General features: G+C 43.8%; 1 protein-coding gene and 2 pseudogenes across 5 annotated transcripts in view; all 3 read right to left on the bottom strand.

Moving 5' to 3' along the window:
- Positions 1-223: 223 nt before the first annotated feature.
- LOC142433450 (actin, cytoplasmic 2-like) lies at positions 224-7,006 on the bottom strand (annotated as a pseudogene).
- A 116-nt stretch (positions 7,007-7,122) lies between these two features.
- The window catches only part of HDAC8 (histone deacetylase 8), a 316,573-nt gene continuing 306,611 nt past the window's right edge, over positions 7,123-17,084 (bottom strand). For 4 of the 5 annotated variants that reach the window (XM_075539578.1, XM_075539580.1, XM_075539579.1 and 1 more), the window contains exon 10: positions 7,123-7,665. In XM_075539578.1, the coding sequence (XP_075395693.1) occupies positions 7,643-7,665 (23 nt within the window). In that variant the 3' untranslated portion in view covers positions 7,123-7,642. The remainder of the gene's footprint in view (positions 7,666-17,084) is intronic. The other variant, XM_075539577.1, reaches the window with a different exon arrangement.
- Positions 13,924-15,775, bottom strand: LOC142434696 (BCL2/adenovirus E1B 19 kDa protein-interacting protein 3-like pseudogene; annotated as a pseudogene).

Consider the following 17,084-nt stretch of genomic DNA (forward strand, 5'->3'; position numbering starts at 1 on the left):
TGGGGATGCTCACTCCATCTGCTGTCACCTTCACCATTCCAGTTTCAAAATCCTGAGTCAGGCGCCAAAACCAAAACTGAAAACGAAACAAAACACACAAAGCCGTGCCAATCTCATCTTTCCTTTTTTTCTGCACAAGTTAGGTTTTACTCAAGAAAGGGTGTAACACAACGCAGCAACAGTCTGCCTAGAAGCCTTGGTGGTGGATGATGGAGAGGCCGGGCTAGCCGGCGTCCTCCTGCTCGCTGATCCGCATGTGCCGCAAGGTGGACAGCAAGGCCCGGGTGGAGCCGCCCATCCACAGGGAGTACCCGGACTCGCGCTCAGGGGAAGCAACGATCTTGATCTTCCTCGTGCTGGGCTCCAGCGCTGGGCTCTCTTTTTGCATTCTGTCGGTAATGCCGGGGTCCATGGTCGTGCCACCGGACAGGACTGTGTCGGCGAAGAGCTCCTCACGGGTGTCCACATCCCACTTCAGGATGAAGGGAAAGGTCGTTTGGTGGATGCCGCAGGATTCCATGCCCAGCAAGGAGGCCTGGCGGAGGGCCTCCGGGCAGCGTTAAGCGCCCGTTGCCGATGGTGCTGACCTGGCTCATAGCTCCTCTCCAGGGAGGCGGCGGAGGCCATCTCCCATTCGAAGTCCCGGGCGATGTAGCCGAGCTTCTCCTTTGTGTGGCGCGCAATCTCCCGCTCGGCTGTGGGGGTGAAGCTCAGGTCCCAGGCAGACGAGGAGAGCGTGGGAAAGGGCATCCCCCTCGTAGATGGACACCGCGTGGGTGACCCCATCGCCAGAATCCACCACGACGCCAGTGGTACAGCCAGAGGCCCACAGGGACAGCATGGCCTGCGTGGCGACGTCCATGGCGGGGTGGTGACGGTCTTGAACGTGATGTGCGTCACCTTTTCTCGGTTGGCCTCGGGGCTCAGGGGCACCTCGGTCAGCAGCACTGGGTGCTCCGGGGGGCAGGCGGAGCTCGTTGTAGGTGTGGCGCCAGAAATCCGTGTGGTCCCAGTTGTTGACGATGCCGTGCTCAACTGGGTACTTGAGGGTCAGGCTGCCTCTCTTGCTCTGGGCCTCGTCGCCTACGTAGGAGTCTTTCTGGCCCAGGCCACTCTCCCGCCCTGATGCCGGGGACGTCCCATGATGGAGGGGCAGACAGCCCGGGGGCGTCGTCACCCGCGAAGCCGGCTTTGCACCAGTCGGGGCTGGGGTCGGCCATGAGCGCAGCCATCTCATCATCCACGGCGAGCTTCGGGTGGCGAGTGGGAACCCGGCGCCGGTGCCCTGCGGCGGCGAGAGGGGCGTGGTCTGGGCTCTGATGTTAAAGTGTACTTTTCCAACGATAAAAATAAAACACGCTCACAGGAGAATACTGTCAGGAAAGCCCAGTCTCCGGAGAAGGGTTCCACGCTTAGTAAAGTGGAAGGACAGAGAAAAAGAGGCAGGCCCTCCACCCAATGGACCGACACAGCGGCTGCACCAATGGGCTCTAACCTGGGAGGAACAGTAAGGAGAGTGCCCGACCAGGCACTGGCTCTCTCTGTGGCGCATAGGGCCGCTATGGGTCGGAATCGATTCGATGGCACCCGACCACAATAGAGACAAGTTGGAAAATATCGGAAAATAGTAAGAGGAAAATGAAATCCTCATGCAGTCCTCCTCCGCCAAGCCTACTATAATCGATACTGTGGTATAGTCCTTTCCCGTCTCCGCCTCGCCCCCCCCCCCCCCGCTTTTGTGCACCTACACACGGAGCTTTGCTTGTTCTATGTAGACTGTGCCCACAACGAAGGCATTTCCATCTTCATTATTTAAAACTCAAACTGATTCCTGGATGGATGGGTGTTTTGCTTCTTCTCAAGCACAGTGTTTTCAACCAGAATACAATGAAGAGGTGTCCTGGATGGCATCTAGGCGGCATCCTCTAGGGGGACAGGCCCAGACCAGCAGTAGGCACAGCAGTGGGTCAGTTGAACAGGTTGCTCTGGTATGTCTTGGTCCAAAGCGTAGGCAAGAACTAGGGCACAGACAGACAGTGGCAGCTGTGGAGAGAAGGCTGCACTAATTGCTAGGTGGAAAAGGGCTCCCTGCATCCTGGGGGTGCAGTGGATACTGCTTGGTTGCTAAGCGAAAGGTTGGTGGTTCAAAACCACCAGCTGTTCCTCAGGATCAAGATGTAGTCTTCCTTAGGATTACAGCCTTGGAAGCTCATTGAGTCAGTTCTACTCTGTCCTACAGTGTCACTGTAAGTCAGGATCAACTTGATGGCAATGGCTTTGGTATCCTGGCTCCTTCTGCCACTTTCCTCCACTGGATGCATATCCTTGCTCAGGTTCATTGCCATCTGAAAGTGGCACACCAGGATGTGTCACTGTTTAGCCGTTAGAACAGTGGTTCTCGACCTGTGGGTTGCAACCCTTTGGGGGTTGAACAACCCTTTCCTGGGGGTCGCCTTATCCATAACAGTAGCAAAATTAGTTATGAAGTTGCAACGAAAATAATTTTGCGGTTGGGGGGTCACAACACGAGGAACTGTATTAAAGGCTCTTGGCATTAGGAAGGTTGAGAACCACTACTCTAGAGGCTGTGGTTTTCACAGGAGTTTGGGTGACTGCTTTGGTACTAGATTTCCTAAAGAGAACTGGGTTATTGAAGACTCCTAAACCAAATCTTTTGAGACCAAAAATCTTGGCAAATGGTCTCTTGAGTGCTGGGGATCCAAAAAGTTTGGCAGCTTCTCTGGCCTCCCTCAACTTTTAATTGCCTCATATAACCTCTCCCAGCTCTTCTGTAGTTGCTCTAAACCCCCCCCCCCTCCCACCAAACTCCCTCTTTTAGGAAAAGGAAAATCGCCCGTAAACTGATATATTAGAAGGGTGTACATTTGACGTGGCTGGTATTCCTAGCTGATCAAGCACCCTAATAATGTTCTCTAATATAGCATGGCAATGGTATCTCTCAGGTGAACCAGGGACATATATAAACCATAGACATGTGAATGGATTTTGGATTTACACTTAATTCTAGCCCCAGTCTAAGAATAATTCATTCTTATGATCACCCTGATGATGATAACCTTATTTAAGAATAATTCGTCCTTATGATATGATGCTCACCCTCCTGGAGAGATCACTGAAGATATGGGTGCAACAGAAAAGTGTGGCGAAGAAAGTAGATGTTGCCCTACTATCAGAGAGAACCGCATCTGGAGTCTTAAAGATTTGCTTTCAAATAAGTAGCCACCTGCACACCAGTCTGTGTAATCCAAGGATTGTAAATAAAATCCAACTCTAAAGGAGGGAATGTTTTCAGAGCGTAAGTTGTGAACACCAGTTTTCCTGAAGGCTATGGATGACAGTGGGAGCCCAAAATTCATTTGCAGGGTCCACACATGGACTGAGCCTCCTTCTGACCATAATTAAGGAATGCAAATAAGTCTTGTGATCAGGCAGAGAGCATGGTAAAGTTATTTATGACAGGTATAGTTTGGTAAAATGTAAAATCTCATGATTTGATCTCCCTTTGGACCCATTTAAAAGTTGTTTTAGTTTGAAAAAAAAGTGAGGGGGAAATGCAGGTTGGATGAAGCCTCTGGTGAATCCCCTCTGACCATAGAGCAGGGATGTGAAGAGTCTTGCTATAATGTATAGTGCTGTGGAAAGTGGAAGATTTCAGATGCAGTTAGGTTAAAATTTAATACCTTATCATTTGCACTCCCTTTTAATACATTCACAATTTGTTCGACTTTTTAATATTTTCTGCTTTCTTTTCAATTGAGGTTTTCCTGTTATTGTTAGTCTTTGTTTTTATGTATATGAAATCCAGGATCGGTAAATCGATCTATTGGATTAATGGTTCCTTGAGGGTGTGGTGGGGGAGGCTGAGGGGAAACGGGGAGCTCAAAACAATGAGTATACGAATGAAGAATATGTTCTGAAACTGATTGTGTGCTGATGATTGTATAACTTTTCTTAATATGATTGAACTACTGAATTGTACAATTTGTGAATTATATGCCAATAAAACTGTTTTTCCAAAAAGTTTGGCTCTTTCATTCAGGGACATATTCAGGTATTTTCCCACTCCCTTTTGTGAATGTCCTTTCCCTGCTCCAAGGCTTAGAGAAATAGAACTTTCCCTACAAAGCTCAGTTAAAACATCACCCTCTTTGAAATGCTCCAGGATGTTTGCCCCAGTGGGGTAAGCAGCCCCTTTTCAGGACTCCTCCAGCTCTAGGCTCATGTTGCTAATAGAGTAGAAAACACATGATCTGCTCATTCCCTCCCCCTCCTTTCCCCTGTGAGCTCACAGATGGCTAGGACAAGGCTATGTCCTTATCTCTCCTTTAGGTCCTAGGAGGCTAAGGGATTTAATAAATATTTGGTGAATAAAATCATGAATTTTGCTTGTCCCTTCCTCTTCTCCCATCTTTCTCATTATCCCTCACCCCATTTTTCTTAAATTTTAAGTTTTATTAGCATGTCGTCCACAATTCATACAATAATTCAACCAGATCAAGAAGAGTTGTACAATTGTCACCATATTCAATTCTAGAAGTTTCTTCTTCCTTGTACCCATAGTTATTCATGTAATTATTTTTTTCTAATTGTGGCAAAAATGTGTACACAAAAAGCATTCTCCAACCCCAGAACTTCTACCTGTATAATATTCAGTGCCATTGATACTTTGTGTTGTACAACCATTATTGATAGCTTTTCCCAAATGATCCCACCACCACTGACCTAACCTCAATGCCTCCTCAGCAACGACTCTTTCCCCTTCCCTCATGGTAACCATTAGTCAAGTTTGGTTTCTTTTTTTTTTTAAGTGGTTTTCTTGATATATTCACTTCCATGGATAAATTGCTTTCAAATCGAGTTGTATATACATAATCACAATCAGTTCTAGTGCTTCCTCCCCCTTCCTGTATTCACTGCTCCCTAAATATCAACTTCCCCATCTCCCCCCACCCACATCCCCAATAAACCCTTGTATCAGTTATTATCTCTATGCATCTACTTCTTCTGTGCTTCACCAACTGGGAAACCCCAAAGAAAGAAACAAACAAAAAACAAAACAAAATAATAATACAAAGATAAAAATTCAAATAAAGAGTAGGAAAGAAAAAGCTATCACTAATAATTTAAAAGTCAGGGAAGAATTTTTCCCCCTTATGTCTTTAAAATTGTTTTTAAATCCTTTTATTGGGGGCTCATACAACTCATCACAACCCATACATATATCAATTGTGCAAAGCACATTTGTACATTCATTGCCCTCATCATTCTCAAAACATTTGCTCTCCACTTAAGCCCCTGGTATCAGGTCCTCATTTTTCTCCTCCCTCATGAATCCTTGATAATTTATAAATTATTATTTTGTCATATCTTGCCCTGTCCGACGTCTCCTTTCACTCACTTTTCTGTTGTCCATCTCCCAGGGAGGAGGTCACATGTAGACCCTTGTAATAGGTCCCCCATTTCCAACTCACCCTCCCTCTACCCTCCCAGTATCGCCACTGGTTCTGAAGGGATCATGTGCCCTGGATTCCCTGTTTCCAGTTCCTATCTGGGAAGAAGCATTTAGGAACTAAAGCAAAGTTGTATTTGTCATCGTTTCTATGTAGTACCCTGACTGGCTCGTCTCCTCCCCGAGACCCTTCTGTAAGGGGATATCCAGTGGCCTACAAATGGGCTTTGGGTCGCCACTCCGCACTCCCCACCTCATTCACTATGGTAAGATTTTTTGTTCTGATGATGCCTGATACCTGATCCCTTTGACACCTCGTGATCACAGAGGCTGGTGTGGTTCTTCCATGTGGGCTTTGTTGCTTGTAAACTAGATGGCTGCTTGTTTACCTTCAAGCCTTTAAGACCCCAGACGCTATATCTTTGATAGCCGGGCACCATCAGCTTTCTTCGCCACATTTGCTTATGCACCCATTTGTCTTCAGCGATTGTATCATGGAGATGAGCACACAGTGATACGATTTTTTGTTCGGAAGAAATTAAAAAAAATCATTATATTAGGAGCTCATACAACCAGGGAAGAAATTTTTGTTGTAGAACAAGCAAGAAATACTTGAGCCTAGAAGAAATTCAGGTTGGGTCAGGAGGGAGGTCAACTGACCAAGTATCAAATTACACCTTAGGTGATCCACCATAATCAGTTTACAATCATCTCTGTCTGATAGTAAAGTGTTCCAGTCCCCTTCCTGTGGCTCAAAGGGAACCGCCAGAGGCTGCGTTTGGATTTTGGGTTCCCACTGTCCTCCATAGCCTTCTACAAATTGCCTCAACCTCATTTTTCCATCTTGTCATCTCTAAATTGCTAAGTTAATGTACTAGCCTGCTAATTGGCTAGAAAATTGAGTCCACCCGGAGGCACTTGGGAACAAAGGCTGATGATCTACTTCCAAACATCAGCGAATGAACACAACGGAGTGGAGTTGTACTCGGATACACGGGGTCCATGACAACACGTTTTTAATATATCTCAATTGTATTCCATGCCTATGTATATTGAATGACTATACTTGATGGAGAAGTATCCTCTATGCCAGTGGTTCTCACCCTTCCTAATGCCGTGACCCTTTCGGTTGAATACAGCTCCTCATGTTGCGGTGACCTCCCAATCATGAAATAAATTTTGTTGCTACTTCATAACTGTAATTTTGCTAATGTTATGAATCGGGTGACCCCTGTGAAAGAGGAGTTCGACCCCCAAAGGGGTTGCGACCCACAGGTTGAGAACAGCTGCTCTATACCCATCAAAATACCCCTCTTAGATGTGACATACCACCTTGGCCTTCTCATCCCTACACTTCTCTCCGAGTTGGAACAGCTCCTCCTCAGGATGCCAGAATGACTGTACAATACAAATTCCGGAGACTTCCTCCTCACTGACAGTGGGTGCGAAAGCGGCCACCCTGTCCCCCGGACATTGGTTCTTTAGTGAGATCTTGTACTCGCTGGGCAGAGCCAAGAGTGGAAGCATCTGGGTCATTCTTGGCATTTCAGCAAAAAGGAAAAAGTCAGAACTGGGTGTGTTGTCAGTGGCAGTTTAAAATGAAGACAACAGGACCAAGAGGTCTAAGTTTTCAAATATTTTATTGAAAAACAAAATAGATACATAACCCTTCAAAAGAGCACAAGTGGATTGTTCCCTATCTCCCCTTCTGCTGACCAACCCCACTCTCCCAGGGCTCCACCTCCACGGCGCTGAGGCCCAAACTGACCTTGCAGTTATGGCAACTGCTCCCCTCACCCAGCTGGTGACTCAAGCTCCATAATCTCCCTTCAGCTTCCAATCTGCCTCCTTTAAGAAAATAAAGATATCCCCCTCCCCAACTTGCTTAAAAATAATTTTCAATTATTAGAAACTGTATTTGTATGTGTTTTAAAGACACTTTAAATTTTAGAAATCTCTCTCTTCTCATACGCCTAGTAGAAGCCTCTGGGATGCCTGCTTGCCTCACCCAAGGAGGTCAGCTGCCAACTGGTGCTCCTTGGGAATCTTCAGGAAGTACTTTCTTCCAAGTTCCCCCTGCAGTTACAAATTCCACAAACTGCTCACATGAACATGCTGTCTGGATTACCGGCACTGCTGCTCAGCTCTGGAAACCGGATCTCTTTTTGTGAACTAGGTCACATGTTTTAAATTCCCTGTAAACAGAAGAGAAAACACAATTCAAATTCAGGTAACATATATAAATGATACCTCAATGAAGCTGTTGAAAAACAAGTCCAGCCAAGTCTGCTGGATGAGAAACTTATGGCTCATCCCATACAATACTGGCATGGTGGGTTACGCGGTGGGCTGTTAACTGCACGATCAACAGTCAAACATCTTCAGCGGTTCCATAGGGGAACAATGATGTTTTAAATTCCTGTCAAAAGTTACAGTCCTAGAAACCCACAAAGCAGTTCAACTCTATTCTACAGGGTCCCAGTGAGTTGGAATCTACTCAGTGACAATGAGTTTGGTTTTTGTTTTGATTTGACTACCAGCTGACTGCTGCAATTGTTGTTGAATGGTGTTCAACAAAATTTTACTTGTATGCGATATCAATGATATTTTCTATAATTTGCACATTCTGTTGCGTCACCTTTCTTTAGGAGGGATACAGATAAGGATCTTTTCTAGTCAGTTGGCCAGGTAAGTGTCTTCCAAATTTCTTGGTAGTGCATTGAGAAGTTGCTGCCAAAAATCCAGGTTTATTTCAGAAAAGGACATGGAAGAAGGGATATTATTGTACCCTGATGTTAGATGCACATTGACTGAAAGAAAAGAAAACCAGAAAGATGTTTACTTGTTCTTTATTGACTATGCAAAGACTGTGCGGACCAGAACAAACTATGCATAGGCTTGAGAAGAATGGAAATTCCAGAACAATTCATTGTACTCACATGGAACCTGTATGTGGATCAACAGGAGTTGTGCAAACAGAACAAGGGAATACTGTGTTATTTACAATCAAGAAAGGTGTGCATCATGGTTCTATCCTCTCACCATATTCATTAAATCTGAATGCTGAGCAAGTAATCAGAGAAGCTGGCTTATGTGAAGAAGAATGGGGTTTCAAAATTGGAACAACCTGTGATACGCAGACGATACAACCCTGCTTGTTGAAAGTGAGGAGGACTTGACGCAGACTTACTGATGACAATCACGGTTGCAGTATGGATGACAACTCAATGTAAAGCACGACAACACAAACAAAGAACCCTCAAACTGGACCGGTAGGTAACATCATGCTAAATCAGCGGTTCTGAACCTGTGGATCTGACCTCTCTGGGGGGTCCAACGACCCTTTCCCAGGGGTCGCCGGATTCAAAACAGGAGCAACATTACAGTTATGAAGCAGCAACGAAAATAATGTTATGGCTGGGGGGGGGGTCATCACAACATGAAGGACTGTATTCAAGGGTTGTGGCATGAGGAAGGTCGAGAACCACTGTAATAACTGGAGAAATGACTGAAGTTGTCAAGGATTTCATCTCGCTTAGACCCACAATCAATACTCATGGGAAACAGCAGTCAAGAAATCAAATGAAGGACTCATGAGGGTAGGAGGGTGCGGGGGGGAAAGAGGAGCTGATACCAAGGGCTCAGGTAGAAAGAAAATATTTTGGAAATGTTGGCAACATATGTACAAGTGTCTTTAATACAATCGAATGATGGATATTTATAAGATTTGTAAGAGGCCCCCTCCCCCAATGAAATGATAAAAGAGAAATCAAGTGACACCTGCTTTGGGTAAACCCGCTGTGCAAAACCTCAGAAGATGACTAAATAAAGAAAACTGCCAGAATACCATGTTATGGCATGCTTCAGGCCTTCATGTGTTACATACTGTATATACTCGTGTATAAGCCAATCCGAATATCAGCCGAGGCACCTCATTTTACCACAAAAACGGCATTAAAAATGTGCTGGAAAAAAACTCGGCTTATACATGAGTATATATGTTACATATGATGGAATATTAGCTATAAAAAGAATGAAGTCCTGATGCATACCACAGCATGGATGAACCTTGGAAACATTCCACCGAGTGAAATAAATCCATCACAAAAGGGCAACTACTGTATGATCTCACTTATATGAAAGAAGCAGATCTATAGAAACAAAAATTAGTAATGGCTATCAACTGTGGGAAGGAGAGTGGAAGAAGGGGTTTTTGCTTAGGGGGCAATGAATTTATGTTAATGCTGGTAGAATAATTTGGATAAGTATAGAAAGGATAGTGCCCAAATTGAAGAATATATTCTGTCATTTAATTATACAGGTGCGCATTGCTGCAGTGTTGTCTTCTAGTGTATTTTCAACACAATAGAAAGGAGTAAAAAAGAAAGAAAATAAGAAACGGTTGTTTTCCTGAGCAGCGTTGCTGTATCACTTTGCATTCATATCAGCAGTGTAGGGTTAACAATTTCTCTGGATCCTTGCCAGCATCCACATAAAAAAAAAAACAAACCCCAAACCAAAAAACATTTGATTGTAGTGGTTCCTCATTGTGGGTTTTTTCAAGACTAAAAGTTATTTTTATAGCCACTAAAGCTTTTTGCAGTTGTTGAGAACATACACCAATTGAGTAGTTTCTGCACGTACAATTTGGGGACAATAATTCAAGGTAAGCAACCATTCTCATCTCTTTTTTTTTTGAGTTTGTCTTGCCCCCCCCCTTAATATACTCACTGCCCCTTAAGTTCCCTATCTAATCTTTTGAGTTGCTGTTATCAATTGGATCCCATAGAGATAAATCTTAAAATAATATAATGTTCAAGGCAGACAGTCTTTAGTAGTTTAGTTAAAGAATTATTTGGTTTTAAGAAGACTTTAGGGGGGGTGTTCAAGTTTAAGTCTCAGGGCAGTAGTAACAAGGGCTCATTCAGCCTCCATGGCTCCAGCAAATCTATATTCCATCAGAATTTTAAATTCTTTTCTAGATTTCCCCCCTCTTGATCAGGATTCTTCTATAGAATCTGATCAAAATGTTCAGTAAGGTAGCTAGGTACCATCTAGTTCTTCTGGTCTCATAGTAATGAAAGGAGCTGTTTATTGAGGCAATTAGTCGCACATTCCATTTCTCCTCCCATTCCTGGTTCCACTTCTTCCTCTGTCAGTCTAGAGGAGAATAGAGATCAATTTTTGTGTCTTGAAGGGGAACTGATGGCACAGTGCTTTAAGCATTCAGCTGCAAATGGAAAAGTTGGTGATTTGAGCCCACCAGTCACTTTATGTGAGAAAGCTGTGGAAGTCAGTTTCTGTCAAGGTTACAGCCTTGGAAACTCTTTGGGGCAATTCTACTCCACACTAAACTCATTATTTGGCCAATTAACTGTGTTTTCTCATGAAATAACAACCCCCAAGCTTTCACACTAACGAACTAAATTCCCTGAGATGTAGGTACAACAGAATAAAACACTGCCTGGTCCTGCGCCATTCTCACAATGGTTCTCATGTTTGAGCCCATTAAACCACCTCTAATTAAACACAAATAAGCATCTGACTTTTTGCGTTTGCCCATTTGAGATATTTCACATAAGTGGGATCATACCATATTTGTTATCTTGTGATTGACTTATTTTACTTAATGTGCTTTTATGGTTCAGGCCTTCATTTCTAAGACTGAGTATGATCCCATAGTACCCATGTACCACATTTTTGTTTATCTATTGATCTTTACATAAGCCCTGGTGGTGTAGTGAGTGGACTAAACATTGGGATGCTAACTGCCAGGTCGACAGTTTGAAACCACCAGCACGCAGCTCCATGGGAGACAGCTAGGCTACTCCCATCAAGAGTGACAGTCTCAGAAACCCCCAGGGGCAGTTCTACTCTGTCCCATAGGGTCACTATGAGTTGGCAATGATTTGATGTCAGTAAGTTGAGCATTAATCTGCACATGGCCACCTGTGCTGTTTCCACCGTTTGGATATTGTGAATATTATAATGAACACTGGCATACAAATATCGATTTGAGTACTTATTTCTAAGTCTTTAGGGTATATACTTGGTAAGTCTGTGTTTAACTTTTTCAGGAACTGTCAAATGGTTAGCAGCAGCAGCAGCAGCAGCAGCAGCAGCAGCAGCAGCAGCAGCAGCAGCAGCAGCAGTTTACCTTCCCACCAGAGAGTCATCAACCATAGCTGGCTCTTGAGCAAAGCAAAAGCTTTTCGTTTTCATGAAGTCTAATTTATCAACTATCACTCTGATGGATCATGATTTTGGTGTTTCAATTCCCCAAGCTCAAAATTTTCTGATATTCTTTGATTCTTCACCTCTTATTTCAAATTCCCATGTCTTATTAGTTGCCCAGCCTAACTCAAGAAGTACCACAAATCCGACCCTTCCTTTCTGTCCCATTGTTTCCAGTTATTCACTCCTCTCACTCAGGTCACTCAGAAGAGCTCTTACCTGGTGTTCCTGCCTCTGGAGCTATCCCACACACTAGTTATGTCGATCACATCCTTTCTCTGATGCAGAAGCACTTCTGCATCTCCCAGTTAGCCACACATGAAGGTCAACTCTGGAGTTTCAATACGTTCCATCAGTACTTTCCTACCTCCACATCTCTTTTGTGCTGTGGTCTCTTCTGAGGAAAATCTACAGGGGTTCTGATGCTAGGGCCCTGTCAGCTGTCTGACCAGAGCTTGATAAATGAATAAATAAATCCACAAATGCACAAAAAGCCATGCCTAAAGTGTTATCACATCACATGTCCACGGAAAGAAAGGTGAGTAGTGTATTCCTTGTTGCTCTGTTTCACTTTCCAATCACATTTGTAGGCAAGTAACAAAAATAACAGAAATAATCTCCACCATGAGCAATGTTGAGCTCGAGGAACAATACATTTCTATCCTCAAATAAAGCCCATTGTTTTCTGCTCACACCCTGCCTTTCCAGTAACGGGTGGTAGCATGGGAAAATTCTGAAGGCCAGCAGGGTCTCGAGCCTGAAGAGATATACATGGACAGAAGAGAGGGGCAAATTCACACGCTAACAGAGACCAAGAATGTAACAGGAATAAAGCAGACGGAGGGTAAGACACGAGTCCCTCTTGATTTTGCTTTTTCATTTTCCCATTGAATCATAACATTCGTATAAGAAATAGTTTCCTCTCAACTCTACTATAAAAGAAGACCCAACAAAAGCATTGCAAACGACATGGAAAAGGAAAAGTGACACTTGTCTTAGAGTAAAAGATTTAAAAAGCTGATGTGGGTTTTATACCAAAGAAGAATGTACATGCTCATAAAGGGAAAGAATCTACTCAGCCAGTCATTCCCTCTTGTGCAGCAATGTGGGTTCGGTGGGATAAGATCTTTTTTTTTTTCCGACAGAAGCCAGAAATTTCTATTTGGATGCAAAATTATCACTGTTAAGTGTGGACAATTGCTTTAAAATTTCAAGGAATATTGTGTAGAACCTTGGTATGTGTGGCCAAATTTAAAATTAAAAATGGGAACAAGATGTGATTCATGGGTTGCTAATGGCAACCATTTTCCACTCCAAAATATGATAAATTATATGGTCATCATAACTCTGATGTATAAGGAAGTACTTAATAAACTAGTACTCAGGAAGCCTGGGTTCTGCAGATTCACTGATTGGCTGACTCATTTGTTCATCTTTTTATTCAATAAAAACATACACAGTGACTATTCTATATCAGGTACTCTGCTGGGCGTTTGTAAGCATACACTTTAGTCTTTTTAAATATAGAGCAGCATTGCTCAATGAAACTCGGTGATATGATGGAAATGTTCTGAATCATAGAGATATTGAGTACTTAGGGAGTCCTGGTGGCATAGTAGTTACATGTTGGGCTGCTAACCGCAAGGTCAGTAGTTTGTTTTCTACTCATAGACTTGATCTGAACTGGGCAGGGATGTTTTCTTAATATACCATTACTCTTTAATATAAAACTCTCTCTTACATATATATGAGTGTCTCTGGATTTGTTTCTCTAGTCAGCCCAGAGGAACACAGGAGGATTTCCTTTGTCTTGGAAAACAACATCAACAACAACAAAGCTTTATTATCATTTGCTAGCCCAATCTCATTTAAAGAGAGGAATGATAGTTATCTTGTCAGAGTGAATTTATACCACCAGTGATGCAAGTCAGGTGGTGACAAGAAGGAGGCAACAGCATTGTTGACAAAGTTGTAATCTGCCAAGAAGCCCTTGCAACTTTCTCAACAGTACAATCTGTTAGGAAAGTCTAAAGTGTCTTACAGGCCCAAAAGGGAATGAGGACAGCAAACTGCCTCGACACAGTTTGGTTAAAATATTACACTTTAAGTTACTGGACCTTGGCTATATACAACTACGGTGGTAGGCCATGCTTACAATGGTCTCAATTGCAACTAAACTAATGTGAAAATAATGTCACTTCACAGTGCACACACATTTCTCAGGTCTTCACTTTTTCTCCGTAGGTGCTGGCAGAAGAGCTGCTCAATCCTTTTCCCATCCAGATGCCCAAACAAGAGAAACGACGAGAGGTGGAATTCTGCAAAGAAAATACCCCCTTTCTTCATGGCTCCACTTTCTTTTTAACTGTTTTACTGGCGTGGAATCCGCATATCATACAACATGGCTCCGCTTTTTCTCATGTTTAAAGAAACAGAATACTTAGGATGCCTGGCATGGAACTCTTTAGGCGGAATGTTCTCAGTTCTACTGGACCAGTTCTGATGCCCACAGTACACTCCTTTTAAAAAGATATCTTTCTGTCCTTCTGTAGCTTCTTCTGATTGAGAGCTCTGGTTCCTGCTGGTATGCATTTCTATATCAAACATAATTTGTCCATCTTCTTGTGGGCAAGGGCTGTCCTAGTGAGAACTGCCCCGTGAACGACTCTGTCCTGATTCGTGTTATGTATTCAAAAGGATCTTCACCACGTTTCCAGGGTGGACGGAGGATGAAGAAGGTACAAACTCCATTTTTCCCGTTGCCGCTGCTGCTGTTCGTCGGCAGCTCCACCCGGGAACCCACCCCTCGCCGGCTAGCGGTGACAAGGGCTCTGAAGTCTTCCTCGTAGTTGTTTCTTTTGTGCAGTGGCAGCGGCTGCTTTTCTCAATTAGACGACGCTGTCAGGAGGCGGTAGGAGCTACAGCTATGGCAGGACTGTCTCTGGTTGTTGGGCAGCAACGCCCAAATTATATTCTATTTCCTCCACTGTTTACTCTTCCAAACTATTCCAAACCACCCTTGCCCCTTGCTTGGACAAGTCCAATAGCCTCAAAACTGGTTTCCCTGCTTCCATCCTCCTTACCTATAACCTGTCTTCTATAAAGAAGCCAGGAAATTGTATTAAAACCTAGCTCATTAAAACATTAAACAGCACTCCTATTCTCAAAGACCTCTAGAGGATTCCAATCACACCTATAATATAATATAATCAACACCAAAATCGTGATCCATAAAAGTAAAAGTTGATAACAAAACCTTGTAAGATCGGGTTTCATGTCGCCTGTGTCCTACCACCAACCTTCTGGCTCCCTCTCTTCTAGTTCGCCTTTTCTATGTTGCTTTAACACAAATTACTTTATTTTGGGCCTTCTTATTTGTGAATAGGACAGAACAGAGGCTTCTGCACTGTCTGCTAAGAGAATGGACAAAGGACCCTGTAAGACCAAGTTATGAACAAAAGACTCTGTGAGAACTGGTTTGGTAAAGGCCTTAACCTTGAAGCCAGGCCCTCGTGAAAAACCTAGCACAGGGCTGTACTCAGAGATAATCCTGAAACATTCTGAGATATGCTTGCCCAGAGCTGCAGCCCAGATAAAACTGAAAGAAACCATGTATGAGAGCCAAGGAAAATGAGTAACTTATTAGAAGGTTGCTTGACCATCTGCAAAGTGGCAACCCCCTCCCATTTAAAAGTGTCATTTAAAAACTAGAAGCATCCCCCTAGACAAATTCCCTTGTCAATTCGCAAGGGGGGACCCCGAGTGAACTGTATCTGATCAATGTTTAAGGTGTGCTTCTCAACTAGAGAGGGATCTGTTTCATTTCTTTTGAGGCAACTCGATGCTTTAATTAACCTATGGCTTAATTCTTTGCTGCTGCTGCTGCGGTGACTGTGTGTGTGTGTGTGTGCGCGCGCGCGCGCGAGCTTGGCTTATTTCTGGACCCCAACAAACCACACGGATCTGGAACTTACTAGTTCCCCTGTGGATGTCAGAGCTGGAACACCAAACCTCACACTTTGCACTTGCTGTTGCTTCTGCCTGGAATGATCTGTCCTCAGATATTCCCATCTCTGGCTCTTCTCATTATTCGGGTCTTGATTCAGAAGTCACTTTACAGAGGTCTTCTCACTGCCATCGAGTTGATTCTGACTCACGGCAACCGTATAGGCAGAGCAGAACTGCTCCTGTGGGGTTCTGAGACTGTAACTTTTTCTGGGAGTAGAAAGCCTCATTTTTCTCTTGTGAAGCAGCTGGTGGTTTTGAAATGCTGACTTTGCAGCTACTGCCCACTGCAGGTCTTAAGAACACCCAATCTGGATTTGTGCTCAGGGAAGCAGGAGTCAAGAAATCAGAAAAAGGAAAGGAAAACAAAGTCAAAAGACAAGTTGCATTGGGTAAAGCTGCTGCACCAGACCTCGTTAGAGGATTGAAAAGCAAGGATGTCGTTACTTTGAGAATTAAGGAGGGCAAAGATAAAATGTTCCTGATCGAAAAACTGCTCAAGCTGCAGGATGTGGAGAAGAGAGCAACCTCCAGCTCCCTCACTCTGGAGAGGAGAGAAGTGGAGCAACAAGGCCCTCTGCATTTGGGAGAACCTGATGTGGCTCCGGAGCCAGACCTGCGACACAGGAGATTCATTCAAGAAGATGACCCAGTGGCATAATGATTGTGTGGCAGCCAAACAGCAAATAATGAAAAGTAGGACAGGGGAAGAGCTTCTTCACAACACCTGGATCTTTAGGAATTGCCCGAAGTAGATCTCGAGTGGAAATGGACCACAATGTAAATAACAGAGTCAACTTGGGCATCCCTGCTGTTCTGTGCATCGGAATGAATTGCTGATTTTTTTTCAGATAAAGCATTTTGAGTCTTCCAAAAAAAAAAGAATAAAAGAACACCCAATCTAAGTAGCCAACCTCTCCAGGAACTATTTTTTTTTTCAAAAGAGCTGTATTGGCATTTAATCCACATATCACACAATTCCATATAGCACTCATATCAAGAAGAGTTGTACAATCAATTTTAGAATATTTCTCCTCTCCCCGCCCCCATGGTTAAATTGCTTTTAAAATGAGTTGTGTAATCACCATCAGGTCTAGTACTCCCTCCCCGCTTCCACATGCATTATTTGCTCCCCCACGCCCCCTTCTCCTCTAGACCCTGCAACAGTGCTTATCTCTGTGCATCTACTCCGGTGTTTCACAAATCCAGTAATTCCTTTTTTGTTACATCATCCCGTCTTATTCTCTTCAATGTACTTTGCACGCTGAAAACATCATTATGTGTTTGTTTATTTGCTTACTGCCTTCTCTCTCAAGTTCTGTGAGGGCAGGGACCTTGTTTGTCTGTTTTGTCCATTACTGTCTTAATAGGACCT

Source organism: Tenrec ecaudatus, chromosome X (genome assembly GCF_050624435.1).
Source record: "Tenrec ecaudatus isolate mTenEca1 chromosome X, mTenEca1.hap1, whole genome shotgun sequence".
Taxonomy (NCBI): domain Eukaryota; kingdom Metazoa; phylum Chordata; class Mammalia; order Afrosoricida; family Tenrecidae; genus Tenrec; species Tenrec ecaudatus.